The sequence below is a fragment of the Tachypleus tridentatus genome, chromosome 7 (genome assembly GCF_004210375.1).
Source record: "Tachypleus tridentatus isolate NWPU-2018 chromosome 7, ASM421037v1, whole genome shotgun sequence".
NCBI classification, from domain to species: Eukaryota; Metazoa; Arthropoda; class Merostomata; order Xiphosura; family Limulidae; genus Tachypleus; species Tachypleus tridentatus.
Window position 1 is genome coordinate 123,427,889 of NC_134831.1, and position 26,970 is coordinate 123,454,858.

A 26,970-nucleotide genomic window follows, 5' to 3' on the forward strand; every position below is an offset into this window, starting at 1 on the left:
TTTTAATTTCGCACAAAGCTACTCGAGGGCGATCTGTGCTAGCCGTCCCTAATTTAGCAGTGTAAGACTAGAGGGAAGGCAGCTAGTCATCACCACCCACCGCCAACTCTTGGGCTACTCTTTTACCAACGAATAGTGGGATTGACCGTAACATTATAACGCCCACAGGGCTGAAATGGCGAGCATGTTTGGCGCGACGGGGATGCGAACCCGCGACTCTCGGATTACGAGTCGCACGCCTTAACGCGCTTGGCCATGCCGGACCCCTAATAACCCTTTTTATTAAAATTACAAAATGACATGTGGATATATCACATGTAAACAAGATAGGTATCGTTAATGTTTCTGACGGTGTTTTCCATTCGTGCAAGTTTACGTCTTGGACAAAATAATATATTTTACAGTAATTATTTAAAGGATATATTTGTTCTTTTTTCAACAGTTTATTAAATAAATCCCATAGAAATTCACTCTATTTGAACTTTACATAAGTCATAAAAATTCACCATTTTCAAACATTAGCAATATAAATACACTATATCATTACCAAGAACACTTTGGAGAAACTTAAAATGTTTTTATCGAAACAGATTGTAATTGTTAAAACACAATACTTTGAATTTTATAAATGCTTTAAAATTCGGTAACGTATAGGAGCATTCGGTAGCTTCGATCTCTCGAAAAATACACCATAGATTACGAGAAATAATTTATGCAAGTGATTTTTCTCAATTCTGTAAAAATAAGTTATGTAATTGATTTTTCTCAATTCTGTAAAAATAATTTATGTAATTGATTTTTCTCAATTCTGTAAAATAATTTATGTAATTGATTTTTCTCAATTCTGTAAAAATAATTTATGTAATTGATTTTTCTCAATTCTGTAAAAATAATTCATGTAATTGATTTTTCTCAATTCTGTAAAAATAATTTATGTAATTGATTTTTCTCAATTCTGTAAAAATAAGTTATGTAATTGATTATTCTCAATTCTGTAAAAATAATTTATGTAATTGATTTTTCTCAATTCTGTAAAACCTTATGATTTTCTTTGAAGCTTCGTATGAGGACAGCACATTGAGACGTTCCTATTTCATTATGAAGTTGGATATCATAAAAAAAAGACTGCTTTTAATTTATGCAGGAAGAAGAGCCTTCCGTATCGTTTTATGTTTATAATGTTTATATATGTTGCTAAACTTGTATCTGGGATGGATGGGTTATCACACGATGGTAGATTAAGACACTTAAAATTGTCTTCTCTTGAAAAAGAAGAGTTAGATTGTGAACATTGGTTGTAGTGTTTAACAATGTGAAAACACTGGTTGTAGTGTTTAACAATGTGAAAACACTGGTTGTAGTGTTTAACAATGTGAAAACACTGGTTGTAGTGTTTAACAATGTGAAAACACTGGTTGTAGTGTTTAACAATGTGAAAACACTGGTTGTAGTGTTTAACAATGTGATGCTTCATTATTGTTCATACTTAACATCAGGAATTATAAAACTAGAGGGACACAAATGTAGATTTAGATAAGGTCGAAGCTTTCTTCAGGTAATGACTATATTTTTCAAATAGGATGCTTGACCTATGGAATGGGTTGACCTCGGATGTTGTGGAGGCGGTAAATTTGAGTGAGTTTAAAAGAAAGTTTGACTTTAATTTTGCCAATTTATTTATTCAATAGTTTTACTATGGCAACAGATCCCTTGTTGTCGTTAAACATTGTGTTATGTTATACTCATTGGTACAGGTTTTATTACTATGTGCAACTCCAATTTTTACGAAATACTCATAATAAAAAATATATGATACACTATTACTTCTACATTTCCACAATTTCAATTTCAGTTTTTATTTTAAGCTCATAAAAAGGAACTTTCCGTTTTATGAAAAAAAATATTAATATATCAACCACTGGTTTTTAAATATAATTCTCTAAATATCCAAGCGTAGAAAATAATAATGTTTTTTTTTTCATTCCAGCGATCTGAAATATTTTACACGTTTTAGTCAGACATAAATATCACATTATTAGAACTTTATTTCACACCATTTTCTTTATTTTTGTGCTGTCTATTACGTTTAGCACAGTGTTTAGAAAGAGTTGATTTCTTTCGTTTTTTTCCGGTCTCTTCTGTTTTTCCATCTGATATAACGTTATCGGTTATAGCAAGTTCTTTAGCTTTTTGTCTTTCTTGAATTTTTTGTCGAAGGCTAAGCAGTATAGAGGGACTGGCACCGGTTCCGTGCTTCACGTGTTTGCCAGTGAGGGCTCGAGCAGGTTGCTTTTTAGCAGCACAACTCAGGTTCTCGCCCTCCAAGAGTGGCGAATCTTCTATAGAAGACTGTAGAGTTTGTGAGGTACGAGCAGAAGATGGATTGTCTGAGATTATTGCTTCAGCTGATGTTCCTGATATGGCAGCTGTCGTTAGACCTACTCCACGTTTTAATGCTTCGTGGCTGTGATACATCTGAACAAGATAAGTATAATATTCATAAACGTTCCAAGGGTATCCGCATGGCACTATTTGGTGCAAGTGTTCCAGAAAAGAGTTTCTGTCATTTGGTAATGTTGCTAAGCGCTGACACCAATTATGAGAGGTCAAAGGTTCTGCATCGTAGTATTGGAGGTTATCTGACTGTTTCCCTTTTATTTCAAGAGTTATTGGCCGATATGTTAATAACTTAGAGGATCCTTGTCTTCCTTCCTTTTGTTTTAAATATTTCTGTTTATTCGTGAACCTCAAAGTCCGATATTCCATTAAGCTTCTGTTAGCGTCAATATTATTCATACCATATGAGGACGAATTAATTTTAGGGCTAGGTGTGGAGGCTGGAGTTTCACTGTCTGATTTGCTTTTGGACAAAATGTAATTTTGTTGTTCTAAATTACAGCGAGAGATGATGTCAGAAAAACTCGCAGATTTTTTCATTCTATTGCAATTTATTCGAGAGTCTGTAGTTAAGAATCTACTAATTAAGTCTTCTGAATGGCGAAGTGATTTATTAGCGGAAAGATCTTCCGGCAATCCGTCCTCTTCTGAAGAATCTTCCCACTCGCGTTCATTTTCAAACCCCTGCGAAGATCCTTTTGAATGGACATTATATTTTGTTACATTACCGGAATGTAGAATTGAAGAGGAATTTGTCTTGTGGACTGATGTACTAAGAAAGTCGTTTTTACTTAGAGTACTTAAATTTCTGTCCTTTCGCCAAGAATTCGATTTCGACTCGCGTAAGTGGCCAATACGTTTCTTTGTACAGAATTCATAAGTGCATCTCTCTTTTATGTTCATAGCTACACAATTCACACCACTAAGTTTAGCATGACGGTTATTTCCACTTCTGTCTACATTTTTTCCTTCTCTTCACACTCATTTAAATAACTTCTTCGTGAAACGTCACTGATAAAGGAATCTAGTGGAATGGTACACGCCTGCCTCTCAGAAAGCTCAAGCAAAGAGTAAGGTTTTCCTGCATCATCACACACATTGGGAGAGCTATCGATAGTGGTAGCTGGCGCGAGTGGAGAAGATGTAACAAATTTCTCTCGAGTATTTTCAGCAGTTGAATCTACGGAAATAAACGTTTTGTTGAACTTTTGTGACTGGATTAAACAAGGCGAAACCATAGAGCGAATACCTTCGCCACGTGCTACATCATGCCAATTTCCATCTGACTCTGAACTCATGAGCTTCCTATTATGAGTTTGTATTCCCGGAAAGTTATTTGATGTTCTAAAACATCTAGTTTCGCGAATAGCTTCAGAAGATTTAATACTTAGATCTATTGGTCCATTTTGATCTTGATCACAGATCAGCCTCTCTTCATCCATCTTCTCCAGTTTTCTTGTTGTCGAAAACAAAATTTTCTTTGCACTTTCTTTGGACGACGTAATAAGAGCCACTTATCGACCATGCTTTGTAACTGTATTTAGTGTTTGTATGTGCTCTATACACTTCATTATAAAGCATTGATCGAAATGAGTTAATTATTTTTCTGAGTATTGCGTCTGACCGTCATAATTATGATTTTAAAGCTCAAACATCCACGAGACAGGTTTATATTCGCACTTAAAGCTTTAGCGAGTAATTTCTGCACTTAGGACAGAACAAATAATCTCGAAACACGATTTGCATACGTAATTTTTCTTGAGCCTCTTCTTTCTTTGATGCCAGCGAACTTTCGGAGGTCATCCTAATGGACAGTGAAACTAAAGCGATCTCCTTTGAATGAATAGGACAAAACCAAACAAAAGTGACTTGTACGTGTTCAGAAGTAAAAAAAATGGACATCAGGAGCTATCCTTAAATTGATTTATGTGGTGGCTTTATGTCTAGAAGCGATAAATTTGGTAATGAATCCAAACTTCTTTCAACAACAGCCATCACTCTTTTGTTGACTTCCTAGATGAGATATAAATTCAACATGTATCATTTTCAATAACATTAGAAATGCTAAAACAATATCATATCATATCTGGCCACAAAAAAATATAATTATAAATATTATTTATTATATCTGTAATATCTCTTTTGAAATATTAATAGTTAGTTATATCTGGGGTATTTCTTCTGAAATATCATTACTGTAAGTGATTTTCTTGTGTCTTTTATATAATACACCAAAAAGCATTCATTTAATCAACGAAGTCGATATAGCTCTGTAGATGTCGTAAGCACCAAACAGATATCAATGGTAAATTAGATAATTCAGCTAAACAGGACGTACCATATTTGCTAGTGTTTTAGACGACCCTGAAATTTTTGAGCAAATTAAAATGTATTTGTTTGAGTTTCGGTGCATACAGCGACCTCTGTTTTCAAGCGAGTCTAAGACGCTACTTTTGTAAATAAATTCTTATAAGTTATTTTTAAAACATGCACTCTGGGGTAATCAATACAACCACGAGTATTTCTTACACACTTTAAATGCTACAAGCAGCTCAGTGTGGCATAACTTAAGTTATGAACATGTAATAAACAACTTAAGAAAGTTTTCATTATAGCTGTATTTGTTTTCTTTTACAATAAAATACTAAACCTCACAATATCGTGACCTACTATAAAAACATGTTTGTAAATTTAGTGTACGTTACAGAAACGTTTTTATATAATATTAGCAATATTTCAATACGACAGATAAAGTCAACACACTTTAAATAAAAAAAGTCTGGAGTAATTGTAACTAGCTTACGAAATTAATAACTTGTAGTTATGAAAAAACGAAGTAGGTGGCACTGTGTCAAGACACTTACTAAAAAACAAACAAAAGTAAAAGGAACAACGTAGTTTTGGTTAAATATGCTATTAAACTGTATTGTGTATAAGATGAGGGGTAAAATCAGGCATTGTTTTAAGAGTAAAGAATTATCGTCTTATACATCGGTAAATAGGGCACATAAAGTTCTTAAGAGGATTTACAATTTAACGAATAAAACATGTTCACAGCCAACGTACTTAACCACGTTTCTATAAACTAGTAGTTTCACTAAAATAAACTAGAATCGATGTATTTCAAGCATGAAAGATTATTTTCAAATATACAATACATAGTTATATATCAGTTTTATCAGAGAAAAATAAAACCTAATAACCTATATCAATAACTTAAGTAAAAATAAACACTCAAAGTAATTTATTTTTCAGATTTATCAACGTGTACACACTGCTGAATTTTGAACAATGAGGTAAGTTAAACATGAGCATCAATAGAGTCGTACGTCAAAGAAATATTTAGCAAGATAATTTTCTGAACCAATAGCTCCAAACCTGGACATCTTTTTCTTGTATCTTAATAACAGTGCTTAGACATCTCAGACATCAAATCATGTGTTAAAGTTATTAATGTCTAAAGACATTAATTTATTAAATTATTGGGTTATGCCATTGATGATATCAATCAACTCTTAAAATTATTTTATTAAATAATTAGGTTGTGTCATTGATGATATCAATCAACTCTTGAAATTAATTTATTAAATGATTAGGTTATACCATTAATGATGTCAGTCAACTTTTAAAAATTATTTTATTGTTTGTTTGGAAATTTCGCACAAAGCTACTCGAGGGCTATCTGTGCTAGCCGTCCCTAATTTAGCAGTGTAAGACTAGAGGGAAGGCAGTTAGTCATCACCACCCACCGCCAACTCTTGGGCTACTCTTTACCAACGAATAGTGGGATTAACCGTCACATTATACACCCCCACGGCTGGGAGGGCGAACATGTTTAGCGCGACGCGGGCGCGAACCCTCGACCCTCGGATTACGAGTCGCACGCCTTACGCGCTAGGCCATGCCGGGCCTTATTATTTTATTAAATAATTAGGTTATGCCATTGATTATGTCAATCAACTCTTGAAATTAATTTATTAAATGATTAGGTTATGTCCTTGATGTGGTTAATCACCTCTTAAAACGTCATTTTATTAAAAGCTATTTTATACTATTGATGGTATTAAATGATATTATTATAGTACTGCTTATGTTAGCCAGTGGCTTAGCGGTATGTCTGCGGACTTACAATGCTAAAATCCGGGTTTCGATACCCGTTGTGGGCATAGCACAGATAGTCCATTGTGTATCTTTGTCCTTAATTCAAAAACAACTTATATTAACCAACTTGCGGATAATATCCAATTAAATAATATTTTTATACTATTGGCTTTATTAACCAGATTCTATGCCTAATTTTAATACATAATGTATAATTTGTTTAAATAACTTGTTAAAGGTATTCTTAGCTTATGAGGTTGTCCAAAACTCACAGAAATTCAGTTGCAATTTGAACACTATCAAATTAATTGACACATGCGCATAGGAAACATTTTATATATCCACTCTTTAGCTTGAGTTCACATTCATTTTGTTTAAAATTAAAACACAAATGTGCATGTTACAAAAACCAGATATCAAATTAATTTTGCTTGTTGTAGATTTTAATAAGATTATTTGTGTTAGTTTTTAGAATTAGTTTTTTTTCTTGAAACCATTGATTATTGTGTAAACTGTGTGCAACAATAAGCCTCCTAGTGGCTTGGTGCTGAGTCATTGAGCTTATAACATTAAAACTTGGGTTTCTGATTGACAACAAATACAATAATAACCAAACCACTTTCAAATGTCACTTATTTTACATTTTTATTTCTAATTTGTTGAATTATTAGATATTATTATAACGAAAGCGTATTTCATAAAAATGACATTGGTAACTTGGAACAGTTTTTGTCTATAATTGGGTGAACATCTACATGTAATGTTAGGATAAAAGTGTAGTTTATGTAATACGTGTTTTATTCGTCGTTTTAAACCAGTCTGAATGATATGTTGGTATTTAAAAAGTAAAGTACAAACTGTAAAGACAAGAGAATGGACTTAGAGTGCATTAGAGTGTCTGACAGGTCAGGTCATAGAAGCTTGAGTACTGGTGCTAAAAGGTGTGATTTGAATCTCTAATGATGGCGAAGTCGTATCCATTTTTCTTTTTTCCAATTTTTATGCGGATAAGATTGAAAATACTCGTATGAGTTTTAATGAAAATGTAATGTCTATAAATAATAGTAACGAGTTATATAAAATGTAAGAGTGTAATATCGCAGCAACTGCGAAAATATCTCGTAGTTGTGCTGCACCTTTTGTGGATCGCACCCAGAATTGAGTTAGCACTAAATCTGAGGGCTTATAACGCTAAAATTTGGGTTTCGTTTGTTTGTTTTTAATTTCGCACAAAGTTATACTAGAGCTATCTGTGCTAGCCGTCCCTAATTTAGCTGCGTGAGACTAGAAGAAAGGCAGGTAGTCATAACCGTCCACCTCCAACTCTTGGGCTACCAACGAATAGTGGGATTGACCGTCCATTATAACACCCCTACGGCTGAAAGGGCGAGCATATTTGGTGTGACGGGGACTAAAATTTGAGTTTAAATGCTTACGGTGTACAAAGTATAGATAGTTCAATATGTAATTTTGCACTTAACAATCGACAACTGAACATTTTGTGTCTCGAAAGCACTGAAGTGCATCAGAACGCATCTTGGTATAACAATAATTCAGTCTGTTTCGACTGTCATTGTGGCTTGCAAACACTGAAGTGCATCAGAATTCATCTTGGTATAACAATATTTGAGTCTGTTTCGACTGTCATTGTGGCTTGCAAACACTGAAGTGCATCAGAATTCATCTTGGTATAACAATATTTGAGTCTGTTTCGACTGTCATTGTGGCTTGCAAACACTGAAGTGCATCAGAATTCATCTTGGTATAACAATATTTGAGTCTGTTTCGACTGTCATTGTGGCTTGCAAACACTGAAGTGCATCAGAATTCATCTTGGTATAACAATATTTGAGTCTGTTTCGGCTGTCATTGTGGCTTGTAAACACTAAAGTGCATCAGAATTCATCTTGGTATAACAATATTTTAGTCTATTTTGGCTGTCATTGTGGCTTGTAAACACTGAAGTGCATCAGAATTCATCTTGGTATAACAATATTTCAGTCTGTTTTGGCTGTCATTGTGGCTTGTAAACACTGAAGTGCATCAGAATTCATCTTGGTATAACAATATTTCAGTCTGTTTTGGCTGTCATTGTGGCTTGTAAACACTGAAGTGCATCAGAATTCATCTTGGTATAACAATATTTCAGTCTGTTTTGGCTGTCATTGTGGCTTTGTAAACACTGAAGTGCATCAGAATTCATCTTGGTATAACAATATTTCAGTCTGTTTTGGCTGTCATTGTGGCTTGTAAACACTGAAGTGCATCAGAATTCATCTTGGTATAACAATATTTTAGTCTGTTTCGGCTGTCATTGTGGCTTGTAAACACTGAAGTGCATCAGAATTCATCTTGGTATAACAATATTTCAATCTGTTTCGACTGTTATAAATCAGTTTCCATTGCTTGCCAACTGTGCTGAACAAAAAACACCTAACCCCCAATGGCACAGCGATATATCTGCAGACTTATAACGCTAAATCTGTGTTTTGATACTCGTGGTGGGCAAAGCACAGACAGCCCTTCGTGTAGCTTTGTGCTTAATTACAAACAACATAAAAAAACAACGCGTGACGTACATAATGCATCAGCATGCCCATTCTAAATTAATTACCTCGAAATTACCTGTGATTCGATGTAACAAATCCGAATTTATTTCACACAAGAAAATAAAAGAAGTTTGTTATACATAATATATTGTAGGTATCAACAAACATTTCTTATTACAATGAAATCATTTCTTCCTTTGTAATAATAGTAACGTATGTTATTTATTTTGTATACGACATACTTTTGTAGTTAGTGTTTTTAGATACCCCTGGTGGGTATAGCACAGATAACCCATTGTGTAGCTTTGTGCTTAACTATAAACAGACAAGCAAACTATCCACAAAACTAGCATTGACTAAAATTATTAACATCACCATTTTATTTCCTTTTCAATAATAGTTACATTTGTTGACAATAGATGACGCCCCAAACGTTTTGTTTGCCACAGTTAAGTCGATAAATGCACGCGCCGTCATGGAATTTTTTACTTTTAAAAATGCAGTTTCATTTTTATTTATGTTTGCGGCTGAAGAGGCCAAAAAGGTGAGCTGAATTTGGTTTGACTTTGCCTGATTGGACGAGCACAACTGAGATCGTCCAACTGGAGTTCAAGCAGGCACCGTTTCGAAAAATTTTGCAATCTAACCACCAACCTAAGCCTGCGATCCGATTATAAGTTACTATAGTCTCGTAACTAAGTAAAAAACATCACTAAAGCTGTTAAGAGGAGACAAAATCCTCCCACCCCATACAATGATCAATGGAAGAAGGAAACACTGGAGTGTATGTAATAAATGATTTGTTTCTTTGCTGGGTTTCGATAAAAGATAGCCCCTCACAACTTAAATATTATAACTCAGATAGAAGAAAACTAATCACCATCACTCACCATTAAACTTGGATTACTATTTTACTTACATTATGACGCTACCATGACTGAAAGGACAATTATGTTCGGTGACGGGGATTCGAACTCGCCACTTACAGAATACGAGTCGAGTGCCCCAACCACCAGGACAGGCCTGCAGTAAATAGTAGGCCGAAGTTCCTGGCTAACGATAAAGTATAACTGTTGATCAGAAACGAATGAAGCTACGTATATTTTAGTAAAATTTCCGAAAGATTGTTGTCATACGAGTTTTTATGTTCATCTCTCTGAAGTTTTGCTGCTACAATATTATTAATATTTGTTACAGTCATATTTTCAAGAATGCCTGTTTTCAGAATAATTCGTCTAGTAAGTATTATTAGCAGTAGCTATATTTGAGGCCCGGCATGGCCAGGTGGTTAAGGTATTCGACTCGTAATCGGAGGGTGGCGGGTTCGAATCCCCATCACACCAATTATGCTCGCCCTTTCAGGCCGGGCATGGCTTGGTGAGTTCTGGAGTTCGAGTTGTACATTATATCAAAATAAGTTTGGAGCCTCACCACTTCTCTCTACAGGTTTCCCATAATCCATTTGGTTTCTAATCACATAGAAATCCATAGTTACTGCATCAGTCACGTGACCGGTATGTCTGTGTGTACAATAACATGCATATGTATTTACTTACTGAGGTGATAACCTAGGCCCGGCATAACCAGGTGGGTTAAGGCGTTCGACTCGTAATGTGAGGATCGCGGGTTCGAATCCCCGTCGCACCAAACATGCGCGCCCTTTTAGTCGTGGGGGCGTTATAATGTGATGGTCAATCCCACTATTCATTGATAAAAGAGTAAACCAAGAGTTGGCGGTGAGTTGTGATGACTAGCTTCCTTTCCTCTAGTCTTACACTGCTAAATTAGGGACGGCTAGAGCTTGTGTAGATTTGCGCGAAATTCAAAAACAAACAAACAAACAATCGTCCTTTTAGCTGTGGGGGCGTTATAATGTTGCGGTCAATCCCACTATTGGTTGGTAAAAGAGTAGCCCAAGAGCTGACAGTAGATGGCGATGACTAGCTGCCTTCCCTTTAGTCTCACACTGCAAAATTAGGGATAATCCTCGTGTAGCTTTGCACGAAATTGAAAACAAAGTTTTACTTGACGGATTGGAATTCTGATTTGTTTTTTTATTCCCCGAAGTGAATGAATTAAAACTACAACTACATAAAATACATAAGAAATAAATACCAGGAGAAGTTTCAACGTATATACTCTATTACTTTTTTTTTATTTCTATTACATTTTACCAGTGAAGAGCAACTCGTATAATGTCTCTCTGAGTTTCAGAAGTACAAACTATCACCTTATACCTCGATCATCTCTCAAACGATTTGAATTCTAATTACAGCTTTGACCCGAGAGGGTCAAACCCTTTTCGAACTATGACCTCGCTCAAGGTCTCATAGATTAGTATATTATAATGCTGCCTGAAATAATTTCAGTTTGAGGGTAAGCTGGTGGATACCCTGATGAGTAATAAAATCGAATCTGATGCACGTGTGACCCACGCATCGTGTTGGTGGCGCACAATAACATAACTGATCTAAAGAGAGATAAGGTGTCGTTGAATAATTCACTCTGATCTTGCCTGAAATTATTTCATCTGGCACGATGATTAAGGGATCCTTGTTTTCACCTGACTTCTTTTGTGAACTTAATTACATTGTTTTAATATTATATCAGAAGATGAATATGTGTAAATTAAAGAAAACTATACAGTATTTACTTTTATATGTCGTTTATTGCATTTAATGTCAAACTGGTTTTATTATGAATATTTTACCTGTGTTAGTTTAACTTTCACTGGAGTTATCGTTGTGTAACAGTTCCTAATTTAACAGTGATATACCGATATATTATAAAGAAAGGAAACTAGACAATCAATTAAGGAATTTGACTGTCACACTTATAGCGCACCCTGTGCCCCAAAGTGCGAATTCAGTTTTTACCTCAACGGTTTGGGAGCCATGAACTCTCGTGCAAATTAACCAATAGGCTACGCCAGCCCCCTTCGTTTTAGTTGCTAACAATTATGATATTGGAATATTGGGTGCTGTTTAAGTCGGATATATTGGTGTAAATTAAAAATTATTACTTGAGACATATGGATAGAAATGTATAGATTATTCACGTTAATTTTAAAAGTTAGTCAAATAAAGAATACTTTGTGCTTTTGTTCTCTACACTGACGGCGAATCTCAGTTAATTTCACATTAAAGTTCAAAGTTCACCATATGTTATAAAAATATATATATTGTTTGTTTCTGAATTTCGCGCAAAGCTACTCGAGGGCTATCTACGCTAGTCGTCTCTAATTTAGCAGTGTAAGACTAGAGGGAAGGCAGCTAGTCATCATCACCCACCACGAACTCTTGGGCTACTCTTTTACCAACGAATAATGGGATTGACCGTTACATTATAACGCCTCCCACGACTGAAAAGCCAAGCATGTTTGGTGTGACGGGAATTCGAACCTAGGAGCCTCAGATTACGAGACGAGTGCCTTATCCACCTGGCCATGCCGGGCCGTGCAGAGTGAAACGCATTTTACACTTAACAGAATCACAAAAATTAAAGATCGTTTTTTTGTATTGTTTTAAATTTCTCGCAAAGCTACATGAAGGCTATCTGCGCTAGTCTTCTCTAATTTAGCAGTGAAAGGACGAGCATGTTTGGTGCGACGGGGATTAGTGCACGCAGTAAATACATATTTACATTAACATATCGATAAATGATTAACCTATTAATATAAATTAAGCTATTGTCAATATTTTCTTTTTATAATAAAATTATTTTAATACAATATGTAATTATGCCTTTTAAAGCAACTGTAAAAAAACACTATTTGTAAATATTATACAGCTACTTTGTTGTTATTATTAAGATGTTTGCTTAAAGCTGTATGTAATGACCGTTCTTAACATTGTAGTGATCAACAGAAAGGAAGGCAGTTAGTTAGTCAACAATAGCCATTACCAGCTATTGGATTAATATTGTCCAATTGGGAAGTAGGATTTGACAGTCACTTTTTTTAGCGTACCAAAGTGCAAATAGAATGTTTATAACAACGGGTTGCGAACCCTGAATCATGAAATTCAGAGTCTGGACACACAAATTTCTAGCTAGTCGTGCCCCAATTCGTCAAAAGAAACAAAGACTACAGCATATTCAAGCAAGAATCAAAGACTAGGGGGAAAATATGAACAAGTAACAGTAATTAAAATGTTGAAACACTTTTAACTTTGTTTAGTGTTACAGTGTCACTTGGTCAAATTATATTAAGTTTTTTATTTTTATTTTAAAAATATAGTCATGTTTTAGACCAAACATTTCAATGCTATATTCACAACACTGAGTTCCTAGTGAGGACATACGACTTTAATTTCTGAGGTTCGATTACCTGCGGTGAACATTGCGCAGGGAGTCTATTGTGTAGCTTTACACTAAAACACAACTAGTACGTTCTGTTAACTGTTAAAATAGTTTGGTAACCACATTATTTTACTTGTGATTAAAGTTCGGCTGGTTAAAAAGTCAAGTTTTCCAAAACTAATTTGACAAGAAAAATATTTTTGTGAAAACATATAAAGCAATACGACAGATCAAGCTGTTACTTGGCGTTTTGATTACGTAATACAAATTTATTAATGTAACTCTATATTTCGCAATAACGTTTGTTCTAAATATAAAATAAATACGGTCTATTAATGTTATATTGCTGCTGAGGACAATCGTTCTCAAACTTTCCAGTTTACTACTTAGGCATTTATACGGCTGATGACATTCGTAAATGGCTAAATTATAAAAGTTAGTTTTCATAGCTTGTTTGTTTGTTTTGTTTTTGAATTTCGCGCAAAGCTAGTCGAGGGCTATCTGCGCTAGCCGTCCCTAATTTAGCAGTGTAAGACTAGAGGAAAGGCAGCTAGTCATCACCACCCACCGCCAATTCTTGGGCTACTCTTTTACCAACGAATAGTGGGATTGATCGTAACTTTATAACGCCCCCACGGCTGAAAGGGTATGCATTTTTGGTGCGGCCGAGATTCGAATCCGCGACCCTCGGATTACGAGTCGAACGCCTCAACGCACTTGTCCATGCCGGGCCGTTTTCGTAGGAAGAGACTGTTTAAACCTCACTCGATTCATCGAATACCCGGCATACTAAACCTCCTTTTCACACATTATGAAAATACGATGGAAAAAAAAAATGTGTTATTTGAATCTCTTACTTAAGTGGGTCCATATTACGTAAACTAATGTTTTTATGAAACATATTTCGGTAAATTATGAACGGACACGTTTCCTAGAAGTGACACTTTTCAACTGAGAGACCAACAAAAATAATTACTTGGTTTATTTAGGTTGTTAGCTGGAAGTAAGAGCATTCATTTACAGAACTGAATAATTTGTACGTGTATTGAGTAACAAAAACAGTTTTGTTATCTGTTCGTTAAAATGTGCAGCAGAGAGTTAAATCACACAGACCAATGGCATTTACATCACAACAGAATCTTAAATATTGTTGGTGGTCATAAAAATGTCAGTAGTTTTGAAACTCGTTTTTTGAACACGACGGGTAAGAGTCAAATAAATAGAAACCTTTCTGATGTAAATTATGATAGTTAATCGTATCGCTGAGTAGTTTAAACGTTTTTGTAATAAAGAAAATCGTGGGAAGTTGGAAAAAGGAACTCAAATGATGTATGATTTTAGCCTTTTGAACTGAAGAATAGCACAAAACATATTGGAACCAATCTAGAAACTAATTATAACCTAATGACCTATTTATTATGATGGGAAAAAAAGAAATGCTGTTCTAATTCAATTATAAGAATATATTCTATAAGGAAAATCGAATGTGAAAGAAGTAGTAATGAAAGTAAGAAAAGCACATTAATTTTCGCGTTAACAATTGAAAAACAACAAAACGATGAGAGGATAGACTTTTCCAAAACCCACAAAAAAAGTTATTATTCCTCGAATTATTAACTGTCTCCAGTTTTTGTTTGATTCAAAACATTCGCTCTATGGAAACTTTAATTACTTATGACAACGATCCAGATTCTTCTAATAGTTGTGGGTATACATACACTAAGGATAAATTGAATTTTAAATCGAAAAGAAATCGTAAAGTAACGATCCAATTAGAACCTCGTAAGCCTAAGTTATCTACGCCATCACAGTTCGTACGGGAAGTTGGACAATAATAATAATAGGGAAAGAGAAAAGAAACACGTGACACAACCTATTATGTAATATTTATTAGAGCAAGTGGAGTTGTGAATTAACTTGGAAGACTATTTATTTCTTCCAAGTGCATGTGGTGGTATTTCTGAAGACTGGAATAAAAGTATATTTATTTTGAGAAACGCCAATATATTACAAATATATATATACATATATATTCACGAATTTTGCTAAACCAGACGATTAAGTTATGTGCGAGCGTGTGCGTAAAATCAACTTGAGTTAGTGGATTCGAGAAAGACGAAATATTGGACTTAAGTACGTGTTAACAGTGCTATAATGGCACATCACGTATAACCCGTGCATTTCGGTCATGCACGAATAACAGTATTGAAAGAGATAAAGACAGGCGAAGCTGATATACCAGGAGGACGCGACCAGGTGATTTCCCTTCAACTTAATTCTGATGACCCATTTAACAAATTACAAGGAACCGATGAACGAAGGATAGAAAATTATTCGATCATGTAATAACAGAAAGCTTTAGAATGGATAACCACATTTTTATATTTGGAAACGAGCAAGAGGTTAGCTGGGACAAGTAATCACGGATATAAAGAAATATAAACCCGTTACACATGTGTACTATGTGTGCTAAACTTCACTGGACGAGTATTTTGTTGCTGGTAATCCCCACAGTGACAGATACTGTAAATATCACGAGCAGTTCTGATCTTTGACCAATCACGTTCTCTAAGGCATCTAATAAAAATATGTTTGCAATCATGTGTTATAGTTCAACAGAATGCCTTTGACGGTAACGGGAATTTTACTTTGATTAACACGAAAAACAACAACAAAAACACGTTATTATAAATAATAAAAAAAAACGTTAGTAAATGAACTGTGAGTAACTGGAAAAAATTAATGTTTTAAAAACCTATTCACATTATTCGTCAGATTAACTTAACATATAATGTCTTATATGAACATAAATAAAAACAAAACGATAAATGAAATTTGATTTCAGGTGACATTCCAAACAAGGTAAGTTTGTGTTAACCTTATAACAGTACACTGTACAGCGGGCACTCATAGTTTTTACTTGATTTTGAATAGTGGACCGTTTTAACAAAACTTAAAATCAGTGACGTTTGTAATAGTCTGCAGTCCTGAAGTTTCGAGCTGAAATTATTCCACGTAGTAAGAAAACTGTAATCGGAGGTGTGAACTGTGTAGTGCGAAAGTCAAACATTTAAAAGATTAATGGAGTTTAGAATACTTAACCCGAATGACTTAACCACTTAATGAATACTTAACCCGAACGACTTAACCACTTAATGAATACTTAACCCGAACGATAACTTATGACCTACCGAAAAAATAAATAAAACGAGGGCAAGAAACCAACAGAACCAGCCGTCTCAAGGATTTTGGACCAAATAACAGGGTTGACTGGTACCTTTATAACTAGCCTTTAGCTAAAAGCCACATTTGTTTGTAATTAAGCACAAAGATGCACAATGGGCTGTCTGCGCTCTGTTCATCACGGGTATCGAAAACCATAGACCAACACGCTAACCTTGAGGCTACGCCTGACTCATTTAAAATAGAGTTAAGTTTAGGAAATACTCATTCTAATATAATCTTTATGTTATGTAAGCTGAGCACTGAAAATAAGGTGAAATCTGCCTACCATTGCTGCCAGTAGAAGTGTTTCATCTGAACGTAAATCACAATGTTCACGGTGATTAGTAAAACCACGAAAAACACAGATAAGTAAAATACATCCCATAATGATTGTTTCGATTCTCTTAGTACGTAACCGACACTGTCCAAGATCTCTAGGTTAGTTAGACAAAACAGCATTCAAATGTTAAGAGCTGAAGGAAACTCAAGTAATCGAAGTTCAAAACACTTAATGTTTATCAAGTCGTGGAATTGAGATGCTAACATTACAGTTCAATCTATGTGGAATCGAAAACGAATTTTAATGACTTCATTCAATTCTAATGGCTTAATCTTTGAAAATGAGGTAACGTCTTCCTCTGCGTAAACTTTGAAAATTACTAATTTTATTTTGTTTGCAATTACAGCGTTGGAAATAGGTCAGCATGCTAATATGGATTGAATCTAAGCTTTCGAATTAAGAAATAATCACTTCTCTTTGAATTCTACCCGAACTATGTAAATATAGAGTTTATCTTCTTAGCATTCAGTTTAAGCTACAGCAATAGGGGATGAACTTTAAATTGACTAATACGAAAAATGCAAATAGATTCAATTCATAATTTAACCTGAGCTATGTATGTATGGGGAAAATTTTATCCACAGTATAAACAAAGAAAGTTCTCATAACATTCACTCATCGCTATACAAATGAGAAAGAAAGTAACCAAAACGTTCAATTCAAAATGGCCCCTGGTGGTTAAGGCACTCGACTCGTAATCCGAGGATCGCAGGTTCGAATCCCGTCACACTAAACATGCTCGCCCTTTCAGCCATGGGGTGTTATAATGTGACGGTCAGTCCCACTATTCGTTGGTAAAAGAGTAGCCCAAGAGTTGGCAGTGGGTGGTGATGACTAGATGTCTTCCCTCTGGTCTTACACTGCAGAATTAGGGACGGCTAGCGCAGATAGCCCTTGTGTAGCTTTACACGAAATTGAAAACAAACCAACCCAATCAATTCAAAATATATATAAATCGTGAGCAATTACCATCGGATGCAATTTTTTATAATCATAGTATCAATTCATCTTATCGATGGGAATGTACACCGGAAATCAATAGTGATGTATTTAAATGTGTTGACTATAGTTTGTTCTAGGTTAAATATGACCCCGGGATACAACAAGGGGAGATGTCCGATAATAAAACTGAATGATTAGGTTCTCTTGAATGTCAGCTTGACCACAAATTTAACCATGATTTCTAACGGACGGAAAACGTACGAGCCAAATTGAGCCAGAGGTTCAGATATTAGGCACCAAAATGTAAGATTGGTTTTCTTTATTCTGTTTTCATTTAACACCTTTTAAAGTCAGTTAATTTCCAAATAAGCCGTGTAAAACTCAATTATGTTAATATACTTAAATCATTATAGTATCAGATAATCTTTCTTCGGAACATTTGTTTCTGTTAGAATCTATTTACGATGAGTAGATTATTATGGTCAGCCATTGGACGTATAATTAGTAGATTATTATTGTCATCCAGTGGAAATATACACTCTGTGTAGTGGATAGATTATTATTGTCATCCAGTGGAATTACACATTCTGTTTGGTGAGTAGATTTTAATGGTCAACCAATAGAAGTTTGTTTGTTTGTTTTTAATTTCGCGCAAAGCTACTCGAGGGCTATCTGCGCTAGCCGTTCCTAATTTAGCAGTGTAAGGCCAGAGGGAAGCGAAACTAGTCATCACCACTCACCGCCAACTCTTGGGCTACTCTTTTACCAACGAATAGTGGGATTGACCGTCACATTATAACGCCCCCACGGCTGGGAGGACGAGCATGTTTGGTGCGACCGGGATTCGAACCCGCGACCCTCGGATTACGAGTCGAACGCCTTAACACGCTTGGCCATGCCGGGCCACCAATAGAAGTATACACTATGTCTGGTGAGTATATTATTAAGGGTGTCTGTTTTCATAATTCCAGATATGGAAGGACATTATTCAGCAGCGTGGATTCAGGGAAGGAGAAGATAAAAACAAACCTAGGTACATCAGGATATGAAACAAAGACATTTGTCAATGTTATTTGCAAACTTGATCTCACCTATCCAATTTAAAATGAACGACCATCTTTCTAAATGACACGTTTACGATTGTCTGTCCGCAACTTTTCTAGCAAATTTCTTGAACAACGCAACAAATTTTGTATCATTAGAAAGGCCTTTGCCCGAGGAGTCCAGATGGCCGTACCTTTAACTCAGTCAGAGTTTTCATTGCAATGAGTATGTTGCACGATAGCACAATGCCATTATCATCAGGTGAGAACCGGATTCGATTTCAACTTTAGTTTTTTTTATTTGCAAAGAACACAAATAACACTCAACCCACGCCTAATTTCCTAGAAAAATTAACATTACACTGAATAATATGACTTATATGGGCTTTCCGGACTTATTTAGGTATAAAATACATATAAGCATCATACCATTTAGGCCCGGCATGGCCAAGCGCGTAAGGCGTGCGACTCGTAATCCGAGGGTCGCGAGTTCGCGCCCGCGTCGCGCCAAACATGCTCGCCCTCCCAGCCGTGGGGGCGTTATAATGTGACGGTCAATCCCACTTTTCGTTGGTACAAGAGTAGCCCAAGAGTTGGCGGTGGGTGGTGATGACTAGCTGCCTTCCCTCTAGTCTTACACTACTAAATTAGGGATGGCTCGGTGCAGTGGGCTTTAGCACTTTCTAGCTAAAGTTTTTAAAAGAACCGTAGAGGTGGACGGTTATCATTTCTTATTCGTTATCAACATGTAAGCAACAATATACTAAATTTTATTTCTAACTTAGAAGCGTTTATTGTCACGTGATACTAACTTAAGTAATTAGCATAAATACTGATGCTTGATACAAGTGAAGCGATTGCATCGGGTGATGACATGAAGCTGTTGATCCAAATTTCGTGGCGTTACTACAAGAGAGGCTATTTTCGAGATGAAAATCTGCCACTATATATTTTCAAGAATCTGACTGGTTCTGTAAAGATCTGTTCTGGATAACAGAGTGGTAATCCAGAAGTTAATACGGGTTACTGTCGAGTGTCATTTTCTTACTTGTTGTGGTTTGTTGGTGTGTATTGATAAAAAGTTAAGATATTTAATCAAAAACACCTTAGATTAAAAAAAAAACGATTTAACGTGTGACCTAAAGGAATCAAATCAAAATTAGCGGACAAACTGGTAGCTACACGTGTTTGTTTGTTGTTGAATTTTGCGCAAAGCTACACGAGGGCCTACTAGGCTACCCCTTCTATATTTAGCAGTGTAAGACAAGAGGAAAAACAGCTAGTAATCAACACCCACTGCCAACACTTGGGCTACTCTTTTACCAACGAATTGTGGGATATTCCCTCACTTTATAACGCCCTTACGGCTAAAAGAGTAAGCATGTTGGTGTGAGTGGGATTCGAACCCGCGATTTTCAGATTATTAGGCAAGCGCCATAACCCCCTAACCGGGGTAGCCCCACTTATAACATTTTGATAATATTTTTGCAATAAATATTCGTTAGTTAGCCAGGCTGTGTTTATGTCCAACTTTAGACATGATATTGGTGAAAAGAGAAAATACAGTATAACTAAAGAATGAATATTGGGTGTAATACTCTTACGAGAAATAAATTATGAGTAAATCAGTGGAATTGATGGTAACATTATAGTGCCCCCACGGCTAAATAGGCGAGCATTGTTTAGTAGGGGAGGGATTCGAAACCGGAACCTTCAGAGTAAAAAGCGAGGGCCTTAATCATCTGTCCATACCACACATTAATGACGAGAGGGTAAAATTAAACCTTAAAATATTAACAAACATAGAAAATTCAATATATTTTTCTTATTTTCTTACTCCTAAAGATTAGAATACATTGTTGCCCCCGTTGTTAACGAGGTGTTTGTCCGTAATAGAAAGAATTATATAATTATTGTAGCTTTAAAACGACTGTTTACATGTGTAAAAAGTTTCCTGAAGTATGAATTAAATACAGAAATAAAAGACTTGATTTATATTTATATGGAAGCTTACAAATCCAGTAATACTCAGCACTGTCTAATTGTAAAGTAAACAAGAAACCAGTTTATAACAAGCGTGAGAACACACAGCCTGAGGGCGTTAAATCTTAAATCACTGTCAAGAAAAATGTAACTTGGGCAGGTGAATAATGTTAGGTGTTTACTGTTCCAAGGACATGTATCTGTATGAAAAAAAAAAATGAAAATACGTTTGTATTTATAAATACATGTGAGTATTATAGCGGTGAATCAAGTCTTATGTGAACTGAACATATTAAAAAGAACTAATACATTTAAAACCTTAATATATATATATATATATGTATGTGTGATGTAAAAAAGTAAATAAATATAAACTTTCTAATTTAAAGTACCACACTATTTAGCGTATTTTTTATGTAAGTGATATATATATATATCAGAACTATCTAAGTTTTGACGTTATTTATATTTTATTGTTTCGCATGTTATAATTGGCCTACATTTCACTAAATACTCTTGATGTTACAAATGTTATTATAGACAAAATAGTTTATACAATGAAGTCGCCCCCCCCCTCCTTTAGCGGACTCGCACCGCTCAAAATCGGGTTTAGATACCCTTGGTGAGCAGAGCACATATAGCCCACTGTATAGCTTTGTGTTTAATTCCAAACAATCAATCAATCGGTGAAGCCACGTGCAAGACGAATCTTGCAGGGAATGTGAGCTGTTTCCAGAAAAAGCAGAATTTCAAAATTGTTATTGTAATAGAAAAATTAGTTAGTTTAACATTATGTGGCAGTTATATGTTTGAGAAGGATTGTATTAGTTAAACAAATAATAATAACAGTAAGACTTCTGTGTTGTTTTGGACGACAAATATTATTCAAACACGCATATTGTTTAATATGATATTGAAGTGTTAATTATAAACAAGTGTCACTATTTACTGGCTTTTTTCACATTGCCCCCCCCCGTTAGTACAGTGGTAAGTCTACGGGTTTACAACGCTAAAATCAGGGGTTCGATTCCCTTTGGTGGGCTCAACAGATAACCCAATGTGGTTTTGTTACAAGAAAACCCGCAAACACACACGCTTTTTTCACCCAAAGTTACAACTATCTGAGCTAGCCGTCATCAACACTCACCGCCAACTCTTGGGCTACTCTATTACCAACGGATAGTGGGATTACCCGTAACATTACAACGCTCCCACGGTTGATATTGAAGTGTTAATTACAAACAACTGTTGCTGTTTAATGATTTAGTTTCCTACACTTATAAAAGTTTACATTTGTTCAAAGCTACACAGTTCTATGCTACAGTTTTCCAATTACTATTTATAATAATAACATGTAAAAACGGCTTACCAAATACCTTACTTACAAGTGCACTTGACGTTTAAAGTAAATTTTAAAACTAAAATAACAATTGAAACAGATTTACTGTACGTTACAAATAAATAAGTTTAACTATTAGAAATTCTCACCCAAGATATTATACACAAACACAGTTGATCTCACTAATTGATGGAAATGTGTATAGAAGAGAGCAAAATTAAATTCATTGTTTTCTTAGTGCTGATTGATAACACTTTATGTTATCCACTGTACAGTCTTACAAAGTTATATAGTGTTGATTAATCTCTGACCTGTTTATAAGGATACCTTGAACTTTAAGACAACACATGACCTATGTCTATATCTGTTCTCCCTGACTTACAGTTGTAGCCTCTAGGAACTCTTTGGTTTTTCGTAAATACACTCAGTATCTATCTGCTCGTGCAAGTAACCGACATTGAGTAGGTTGTTTGACTAATAAGGATGTATCAGTTGCTACAGTATCAGATGCTGCAACAGAATTGGTAGGAAGTGTCATGTCACTTAGTGGTGCCGTGCAGGACTGTTTAACTACGACAGGTACGGTTTTCAATCTAAACCGTGCGCCTGACTATTGGGCAAAATTTATGGTCTCAATTTACTATTCGTGTCTTTCTATATATGTTACAACTTATTTCAAAATAACTAGATGGCCGATTTTGCTTTCACTGTAACTTCTAAGCGCTTTCGTCAAGTTAATGATATTAACGTCTGAAGACTTGGACGAAAGCTCTTATATTAGAAAAAGAGTTAAAGTGTTTATCCGGTTTATCCTAAAGTAACGGTTTGTATCCCTCTCGTCGAACATGTTTGCTCTTTCAGCCGTGGGGGTGTGATAATGTTACGGTCAATCCAACTATTCGTTGATAAAAGAGTACCTCAAGCTTTAGCGGTGAGTACTGAAGACTAGCTGATCTTCCCTCTAGTTTTTCACTGCTAAATTAGGTATTGTTAGCAAAGATAGAATTCTAGTAGCTTTGCGCGAAATTCAAACCCAACTACACGTACAAATAAGAGTTGAACTGAATGAATTAAACATATAATTTGAGTATATTATTAACAAAGAGATTTGGAAAGAAAGAATCTATGTACTTACATACTTCCCAGTGCTCTTGGATTCGAAACCTCAGACAACGTTACTTAGAAAACGGTTTCATGCTAATCACCTAAAATTATTCTTACGTCCTCTTCCAGCCGTACACGTACATCCTTAAAGTATTTAAGTAAATGCATAACAGCGTATTACATGCGACTTTGAGTTTATAACATCTTTAGAATATTGTATACATATACCGTGTAGGCACACATCTGTCAACAGTTCTACTTTGTTACGTCACGCTTACGCACCCACTTAAAAATCTTAAACGAGTACTTTTAAGACTTGATGTAGCAACCAGCACTGTTAAAATTACTACAGACACAGTAGAGTAAAACAAAAACCAACTATACTGGCCAGCGAGAGTGGATGATTTGACCTGTTTCGACGTAATCGCGGTTAAACTAGGCCTAACTTCCAGTCAGGAAACGCTCTCACTACCCTAATTTCTCTTGCCCCATTACAAATCCACGATACAGTCTGTGCTGCATATAGCAGCAACCACTGACTATGGGTAATCTTGCCCTGTGTTTGTCGTGGGAAATGAGAGACAGTCCGTGAGCACGTGACTTCCATTTTTGAGCAGCCATGCGGGATTGAGTTTTGTTGTGTGTGTTTTTTTGGTTTTTTTTTTACATTAAAAAGAGTGTTCAGTTCCCAACAGAGACATGTACTTCGTTCTTTGTTTTCGGGGTGGGGTGGGAGAATACTTGAGAAATTCCAAACTCGTGAATGAATTTGAAGGATTACATATTTGGAAGATAATTTGGCGTATCCGCTAAGTTAATACAGTACGCTCTGATACGAAGGTCAAGCGTTAAAAAAGAAAAGCACTCGTTTAACCGTGGATGGTTATAACCGGCTATAACTTAATACTCTAAACATAATGTAGAGGTAAAGGTTAGACGAAAGAAAAACATCACGCTTCGAAACTGGGGAAAATAATAATATATTCTTTTCCACCAGTAAAACTAGTTTAATTATTTTTTTCTCTGACTTGTTTGTAAGAAATACACTGTAATTCTATGCTTAAAGAAATGTCGTGGGATAAAGAATATGTTTTGTTTTTTTAACTATGCTCTCTAGTTTTCGATTTGTTATATTTGCCTTCATGCGGTTTTTAAGTGAATAAATGCAATCCTCACTTCATAAATCATGATAATATGGAGACATTTTAAAATAATATTATTTTATAATGTGGTATACGTAGGACTCGTCACATTCTAGGCGTTAAGCGTACAGACTTGACAAAAATCAGTATTTAGCACGGGATTTAAATGAATTACGAATTTTTTGTTTTGTTTTTGAGTTTCGCGCAAAGCTACACGAGGGCTATCTGCGCTGGCCGTCCCTAATTTAGCAGTGTAAGACTAGAGGGAAGGCAGCTAGTCATCACCACCCACCGCCAACTCTTGGGCTACTCTTTTACCAACGAATAGTGGGATTGACCGTCACATTATACGCCCCCACGGCTGGGAGGGCGAGCATGTTTAGCGCGACGCGGGCGCGAACACGCGCCCCTCGGATTACGAGTCGCACGCCTTACGCGCTTGGCCATGCCAGGCCCCTAAACTTAATGAGAGAGAAAAGTATATTTCTTGAACTATATGTTTTCTTTTGCACCAAATTTACATATCTTTTAATTAAAACAAAATTGAAGTACAAGTTTTACAGAAAAAGATATTGTAATACTTCTGAATTCTTTACTAATTTTTGATCAGCCAGTAGGACCGATTTTATGGCCCTAACTGTTCTTAATTTTGGACCATATTTTGTCAGAGTTCAACAACGATTCGTGTGAATTTTAATTGTTGGACTGTATTAATTATGGATTGTTTCTAACAATTCACAATCGAAACAATTAATAAAAATATATTGTGATTAAATGTCTAAAGAAAATGTGAATAACATTTGTTGATGACTTACTAAAAGGTACTGGTACTACGTAATATGGGCCGGCATGACCAGGTGGTTAAGGCACTCAACTCGATTGTTGCGGGTTCGAATCCCCGTCGCACCAAACATGTTCCCACTCTTTCAGCCGTGGGGGCGTTATAATGTGCGGTCAATTCCCCGTTGTTCGTTGGTAAAAGAGTAGCCCACGAATTGGCGGTGGGTGGTGATGACTAGCTGCCTTTCATTTACACTGCTAAATTAGGGACGGCTGGCGCAGATAGCCCTCGTGTAGCTTTGCGCAAAATTCAAACCAAACCACACACATACATATATCTATATCAGTTTCTAAGGTAAATCTCCGAAAGTATTGCTGAGGTTTTTGTAAAAATACAGTGTTGATATTATTATAAAAAGCATGAGGTAAATCATTCTAAATTGCTTGGGAAATGTTTACATAAAAAATATTACACATTAAGAAAAACATGAATAAGACAACACGTCGTTTGAACAGACAAAAACACTAATTGTGCCTTTGAAGAATGAAAGTTAGTGAAGTAAATATCATTTTGTGAACCCTGTAAACCTACATGTTTCAAAAACACGAGCAGCAAAACTACTAGTTTTTCTAACACTACAGGAGGGCCTTCGTGGTACTCTTTAAAGGAACTATTTGTTCTAACACTGTAGGAAAGACTTCCAGTTACCTTTTAAATTAGCTCAACCAAGAATACACTATATTTCCAGAACTGTAGGGAAAACCTCCTCTTATACCTTTAAGACGAGAGTTTATCCTTCACTAAGAACACGATATGTAAGCCTTTCTCATGTACCTTTATTAAAGGTTACTTATCGCACAATTACAGTGTAAACTATGGAGGCCTGTCAGATTTAGCATAACACCACACTGCTAAGTTAAAACATATCAACGGTGACGAAGTTTAAATCCTAGGTAGTGTGGTTCGTCGATAAACTTACACGGTGTGGTTAGTCGATAAACTTACACGGTGTGGTTAGTCGATAAACTTACACGGTGTGGTTAGTCGATAAACTTACACTGTTTGGTTAGTCGATAAACTTACACAGTGTGATTAGTCGATAAACTTACACAGTGTGGATCGACCAGCTCATAAACTAAATTTGAACCGATAAAGGCTATGTTTTAATAAGATAAACTATGTATAATATAGATTCATGTTTCAAAAACATGTTTCTAAGGGTAACTCTTCTGGATCTGTTGAACCAGGATCTGCAGAAACCACGACTGATGAGAAGAATCAAGTTATATCTTGCCCAAAGAATCGTATTGTAATAGTGAGTCCACTACACTGTGCCCAAAGAAACGTATTGTAATAGTGAATCCACTACACTGTGCCCAAATAAACGTATTGTAATAGTGAATGCACTACACTGTGCCCAAAGAAACGTATTCCAATAGCGAATCCACTACACTGTGCCCAAAGAAACGTATTGTAATAGTGAATCCACTACACTGTGCCCAAAGAAACGTATTCCAATAGTGAAGCCGCTACACTGTGCCCAAAGAAACGTATTCCAATAGTGAAGCCGCTACACTGTGCCCAAAGAAACGTATTGTAATAGTGAATGCACTACACTGTGCCCAAAGAAACGTATTCCAATAGCGAATCCACTACACTGTGCCCAAAGAAACGTATTGTAATAGTGAATCCACTACACTGTGCCCAAAGAAACGTATTCCAATA

The 26,970-nt window shown here is 35.6% G+C and overlaps 1 protein-coding gene across 6 annotated transcripts in view; it reads right to left on the reverse strand.

The window, feature by feature from the left end:
• Positions 1-423: 423 nt before the first annotated feature.
• LOC143256524 (uncharacterized) overlaps positions 424-26,970 on the reverse strand; it is a 42,507-nt gene continuing 15,960 nt past the window's right edge. For 2 of the 6 annotated variants that reach the window (XM_076513866.1, XM_076513869.1), the window contains exon 2: positions 424-4,410. In XM_076513866.1, coding sequence (XP_076369981.1) covers positions 2,044-3,300 — 1,257 coding nt within the window. In that variant the 5' untranslated portion in view covers positions 3,301-4,410 and the 3' untranslated portion in view covers positions 424-2,043. Of the gene's footprint in view, positions 4,411-22,529; positions 22,662-23,353; positions 23,888-26,970 lie in introns of those variants that run through there. The other 4 variants (XM_076513865.1, XM_076513864.1, XM_076513867.1 and 1 more) reach the window with 4 other exon arrangements.